The following is a 6,319-nucleotide window of genomic DNA, read 5'->3' as shown; positions in this document are numbered from 1 at the left end:
GGATGCAGCCGTCGCCGGTCCTGTCCGCCTTAGCAGGCCGTGGTTGCTGGCCCTCGGTGAGGTGGGGAGGGAGGGCTGGCTGCTTTCACGGGTGAGGGACCCAGGGCAGTGGATTTTTTTCTGGCTTGGCGGGCGGTCAGTGCTGCGGTGGGATGCGCGAAGTGGTGTGCGGCTTAAGTAGAGAGTCCTAGCGGGATACACCGGGGATAGGAGTTCTCCCGGGTAATTATGGCTCTATAAACGCTGGCTTTGCAAGTTTTGTCACACCTGCGAGTTTAAAATCTGGGTAAGTTTAACGTTCTGTGAAATAAATACCAGAATAGTGCCCAATTAGTTCTTGTTTTAAAGCACCTGTTGAAATCTTTATTAATGTGAAAGAGATGTGCTTGAAACAGACTTCATTTTATTGCAAAATGGATTGTAGCAGAATAGGGTAAAAACTTCTTGTCACTCAAGCAGTCTTAGTCTTTACAGTTGTGTGTGTAGGTTGTGTGCAGCTCGACATCTAGTCTGTCAGATTTCCTTGTCTAGTATAAAAGGGGATCTGTTCAGGCTCCATCGAGGCCTGGTAATAAGGAAGATGCCTCAGTGAACTGGCTCGAGGCAGAGGCCTGCATATGGATTGCTTTAAGAGTTTGCATTGATGTTTGTCATGTGTAACTTTAAAGACCAGTTTCTTCATATCAGCTAAAAGAGGTGGGTTGTTTTTTCTCTTTTCATGTAGAGCAAAGAAGGTACCATCTGTACCGGAAAGCTTGCTGAAAAAACGGCAGGCTTATGCAGCTATAAAAGCCAAACGTCAGAAGAAGATATTGGCTATAAAAAAAGTAAGTATTTTATGATTCCTTAGCTTGAATTACTTATCTGTTGTGATAGGAGCTACTACAGCTGATTTAAGACAGATTTAAACAGAAGTTTACAGTATTTAGGTCTGGTACATTGATATTTTCTTAATGTTTTGGACTAAAATAAGCTTTTTTTTTCCTTTGGTCAATAACAAACCGGTTCTGGGCAGAGTAAGGACAAAGCGTACAGTTGTCTGTAAGGTTAAAGCTAGCCTTCTGCAAGGCAAGAGGTTACAGCCTTTGTGAGGGTCAGCTGAATGCATGGTAACATTGTTCAAGGTGAAGCAGCACTGCTATGTAACAGTCCTCCAGATTCTCCAGAATATCCTTGAGAGTGATTTTAAACTCCATGATACAGGCAGATGTTCCTTTAATCTGTGTTATTTGTGGGAAGTTCTAGATGCTGTGTTATTTGAAGGTGGTTATCATGTGTTAAAAGGTGTTATATAAAGTGATTTTTCAATTCATTTCAGTATCGTAAGGCACAAAGAAAACTCATCTATGCAAGAGCCCAAGCTTACCACAAGGAGTACAGGCACATGTATAGGCAGGAGATCCGTATGGCCAGGATGGCCCGAAAAGCTGGCAATTACTACGTTCCAGCGGAACCAAAACTGGCATTTGTGATCAGGATAAGGGGGTAAGATTGAATACAGATGTAAACAATTTTATGTTCAAAAACACTGCAATGGATTTTCCTGTTACTTGTGTGTTTTGAGGGCTTAAACCTGTAAATGAAATCAAGCCTTCCACTGGTGGCTTGGAAAGTTGTTGACAGTGTGTTCTACATGATCCAGAGGCTTATTAAGTGCAAAATCATTATGCTGGCTATGTCTGCTGTCTTCAAGAATCCCTGATTTTTAAGAAGAAAGCAAGGCTACAAATACGTGCAGACAGTTTTCTCTCTTGCGTTAATCTCGATAAAATTACATGCCGGTATTCATTAACATTCTGCTAAGCTTTGTTTGAAGTGTTTGTGTAATTCTCCTTTGGTAAAGTGTTATAGAAAACTAACAAAAGGTCTGATTGGAAGAATTATGTTAAGGAGAGCACAAGGGTAGTTCTAAATTGTTTCACTATGCTGCTTATTTCAATTCTTTTCATGGAAATAGATCTGTTTTACTGTTGGAATATATAGAGATAGTAAATAATTTACTAAGCTTGCTTTGTGTAATTGGTAAAATAGTGATGCATTTCATATGGGAGCAATACTATTGTGGGTTTTTTTGACCTGATACTTAGTGTTTTCTGGGATGTGGTTAATTGAGGCTTTTTTCCTGTGTTCTCTAGTACCAATGGTGTCAGCCCTAAGGTCCGCAAGGTGTTGCAGCTTCTTCGCCTGCGTCAGATTTTTAACGGCACGTTTGTAAAACTCAACAAAGCTTCTATCAACATGTTGCGGATTGTTGAACCCTATATTGCATGGGGGTGAGTGAAATGGATGCAAATGTTGAGCACTTTTTGCATTTTACTATGCTAGACTTGCAGGTTTCCCTTGTGTTCAAAATCTTTTTATATCTTCTGTGTGCTTTCCCTGCTTTAAATTGAAAACATGATTAAGGCAGTGCTTTAGAAGGTAATGCTTGGTAGATGTGATTACATTCTCATACTAGTGTTCTTGGGAACTCAATGTGATTAAGATTTTCTTCTCTTGCTTTTTTACCTTTGGGATGTGCTGAAATGATCTTAAATTGTTTGTTATGGAAGTTTCATTCAAGGATGTTAATTTGAAACCTGGCTTGCAAAGACATACAATTCTGTTTTTTTACTTGATTTTCAGTTATCCCAATCTGAAGTCTGTGCATGAATTGATCTACAAGCGTGGTTATGGCAAGATCAACAAGCAGCGCATTGCTCTTACTGATAATTCCCTGATTCGGAAACGCCTTGGTAAATACTGCTTCACTTAACAAGAAGCCAGCTTGTTGCATTTGGATGATTAATGCAAAGCTGGACAGCAATCCTTATTTGTCTCTGGAGAGTAGTAGTGATTGGTTAATCTCTACTTCTGTCTTAATAGTTTAATACAAAGGCAGCTGGAAGTAACTTTGGAAGTTACTTTTGTTATAAAGTGTTGAAAACTAGTTTAAAGAATCAAATTTTAGCATCTTAAATTTGTAATTTTAAATGTAAACTCCTTGACCTTTAATAGGTGAGTAGATCTTTCACTAATGAAAAGGTGCTGCAGAGGGGGTGAAGATTATCATACATTGCTTTGAAGTTTCAGACTTGGTGTTAGAGATAGTTTATGTCTTAGACCTTCGTGATCTGGTAAACAGACTTTTTAAACTTCTTGTCAGAAGAACTAGCTAGTAAAAGAGATTAGTGTTTTTAGTAAAAACAAAGCATGGTGGTCAGGTGTCAGGAAGTCGACTACTCTAGGAGACCCCATCTTTTCCAGTCATTCCAGGAATGAAAGTGAACACTCTCCCATTTTTGGCACTTGGTTTGTGTACCACTTCAAGTTAGACTCTGTCATATTTGTTCCTTTTCCAGTACAACAAATAACCAGATTCTAAAAGTACAGGTATTACACTATATTCGCTTTCCTTTTTAGCATTGTATTTTAGGAGCAGTTAACTCATAACATAGAATCACAGAATCGATGAGGTTGGAAGAGACCTCTGGGATCATCAAGTTCAACCTTTGCCCTAACACCACCATGTCAACTAGACCATGGCACTGAAGACTCTGGAAAGGCATTAAGGAAACATGCTATTGCACTATTCAACAGCATCAGTAGTTCAGTGGATTTCCCTGAGCTGCACATAACTATAGTTTAAGTGTATTAATCCAGCTTTTGTTCAAAGAACAGAGTCTATTTTCCTAAGATTCATTATGTGGGGTTTATTTTTTGTTGTTCTTTATTGCTGGCTGCAAATATTCCACAGTTGAAACTGACATTTGCCAACTGTAACAACTAAATAATGTTCAGTTGGCTGCAGCTAATCCATGTTAATTGGAAAAGTCAGTCATTGAGTATCATGACAGTGGGTGCTTTCTGACTTCCTGAAGTTTATCAAAGTAAGTAGGTATGACAATAATAACGTGGTAATTTTTAGCTTGTTATTGACCATTGGCTCTGTAGCCTTTCTGAAAACAACGTTTCTGAATTTTAGGAAAGCTTGGCATCATCTGCATGGAAGATGTGATCCATGAAATTTACACCGTTGGCAAGAACTTCAAAGTTGTGAACAACTTCCTTTGGCCCTTCAAGTTATCCTCTCCTCGGGGTGGAATGAAGAAGAAAACGATCCACTTTGTGGAAGGTGGGGATGCTGGTAACAGAGAAGATCAGATCAACAGGCTCATAAGGAGAATGAACTAATGGTGAGGTATTACCAAAGGTTAATACTATCCGCTGTTCCATCTCTGTTGTTTAGGCTGCTGCCATTATAGGTTGAACATCCAGGTTTAAGATACATTCATTTATGCTTGGGTGGTTACCTACAGTATAAAGCTACTTGGACAATGCAGTGTTCTGGTTTTATTTTTAAAGTCTAACTAAAGCTTAAAACGCGTGTGAAGAAATGAAATCTTCATTATAGCTGATACATTTAAGAAGTATAAACATTACCAAACCTTATTTTTTATTTACTGATAACTTGTTTTAAAACTTACTAGGGTTTTATGATGGGAAGCATTGAGATCTTGGCTAAAGTTTTCAGCCCTCATTAGTGAATTCTTAGTATGATCAAAGTCTCATGATTACAATTAGTGTCTTTTCAGATTGTCTCATTTCTGCTATAAAAACCAGTTTAGGACTGGGAAAAACTAAATTACCAATTTAGAGCATTTTCATAGTCTAAATTTTCAGCTTTTTCAAGCTTCAAAATGACTCAATTTAAACTTTCATGTTAACATGATCAAGATGGTAATTTTTAAAGTTGAATAGTCTATCCTTTAGAAATGGGAGGGTTTATTAACACTGAAAGCAGTTTGACAGCGACAACTGAGTCCTGAAGTTAGCATCTAGTTCAAACAATCCGTCTATCATCTGTTGTTGTCACCCTACTGTTCCTGCTTTGATGAGAAGTCTCTGCCATTCAAAGTCAAAACTGTTTTTTCAGAGTTCTCTTACTTCCCATTGCTTTTTCCACCTTTTATACACACTAAACTAGCTTTGGTGTTGTCCATATCTTACTTTCAGTCAAAGATAAATGCCTGTTTGGGGTGATAGATATGCTGAAATTTAAGAACACTTAATTGTGCTAGGATGCTTGGAAAGACTAACAGGCAAAGACCCAATTTTCCCCAAACTGATTCCTCCAAAGGCAAGAAGGTTTGATTGGTTTGGTTTTTTTGTTTTGGGTTTTTTGGTGTTTTTTGTGTGTGTGTTTGTTTTGGGTTTGGGGTTTTGTGTGGTGTGTTTTTTTAATCAGTTGTGTGCTTAGGAATTCTTAACTTCCAGAGGATTGATTAATAAAAAAATAGTGGGTAGTGATGTGACTTTACAGCTTCAACAGGTGCAGTTGCTGTTTGGATGAGTTCTCAGAAATCAGATTTTCTGAAGGGAGGGAAGTTTGGTTTTTGTTGGGTTTTGTTTTAAGCCTTTAAAAAAACATTTTTGTAGCGAACAAGGCATAGCAAGTTGAGCTCATTGAGATCTGCTGTCTGACCAAACAGCTAAAGAAGACCTATGAAATACCTTTCCACTTGACTGAGAGCTTTTTTTGTGGGTTGTCCTACCTCATTTTCCCCAAGCTTCTTGCATGTTGCTTTGTTCTCTCCATCTGTGAAGCAACAGAGTTCTAAAGCACTGGTTATGTGGCATGTGGAAACTTGTGCTTTAGGAAAATAATTGCTTACTGGGGACAGTGTTCTTGTAAAGCTTTTTAGCTCAACTATGGGAAGAAGTGGGTAACTTTGGGAAGCAGAATTGCTGTAATGTTTGGTGCCTGGAGTGATGTTACGTTACTCATGCTAGCATTCTTGTAGAAATTTTGCTGCTGGTGGCACAAACTGTTAGAAGTTCAGTACCGGCAGATGGTTCCCTTAAGTTGGTGCATGATGCTTCATAACCAAGATTGAGCAAAACTACTTTCACTTGATGCTCCTGTCTCTTTTCTGAGCCTAAGATGGAAACTGCTATTTTTAATTGAAACCCTGCAGCTTTTCTGTCAGTGTAGATCCTTTCTCCTCCATCTTCACTGACAAACATCAGAAGTATACTGGTGTCTTGGGTTTTCAGGAGCCTTCCTGCAGGAGAGATGCTTCTAATTCACTGTTGCGTTGGCTATAAATGCATGTGGGGGAGTAGTATGTTGGCAGAGAAACTAGGGATATTCAGCTGGTTGTGCGTGTTTTTCATTGGACTTCTAGCAGACATCAGGGTTTTACTCATCTTTCAATTTAGGAAGTGACCTTGCAGTTTCTTATTTTATGCTTCTAAGCAGTTGTTCTGCTTGGAGTGCAAACAAACATACCTCTGGTGTAAAGCTAAGCTAACTGATTGACCTTGTCTCCTGCATTTT

At 38.7% G+C, this 6,319-nt stretch overlaps 1 protein-coding gene across 1 annotated transcript in view; it reads left to right on the top strand.

Annotated features, from left to right (window-relative positions):
* Nucleotides 1–668: 668 nt before the first annotated feature.
* RPL7 (ribosomal protein L7) overlaps nt 669–6,319 on the top strand; it is a gene marked incomplete at its 5' end in the record, with an annotated part of 6,572 nt that continues 921 nt past the window's right edge. The window contains 5 exons of the mRNA XM_009705937.1: nt 669–827; nt 1,319–1,485; nt 2,136–2,273; nt 2,626–2,735; nt 3,965–4,175. Coding sequence (XP_009704239.1) covers nt 669–827; nt 1,319–1,485; nt 2,136–2,273; nt 2,626–2,735; nt 3,965–4,173 — 783 coding nt within the window. The remainder of the gene's footprint in view (nt 828–1,318; nt 1,486–2,135; nt 2,274–2,625; nt 2,736–3,964; nt 4,176–6,319) is intronic.

The sequence above is a fragment of the Cariama cristata genome, unplaced genomic scaffold (assembly GCF_000690535.1).
Source record: "Cariama cristata isolate BGI_N322 unplaced genomic scaffold, ASM69053v1 scaffold288, whole genome shotgun sequence".
NCBI classification, from domain to species: domain Eukaryota; kingdom Metazoa; phylum Chordata; class Aves; order Cariamiformes; family Cariamidae; genus Cariama; species Cariama cristata.
This window is presented reverse-complemented; position numbering and strand designations above follow the sequence as displayed.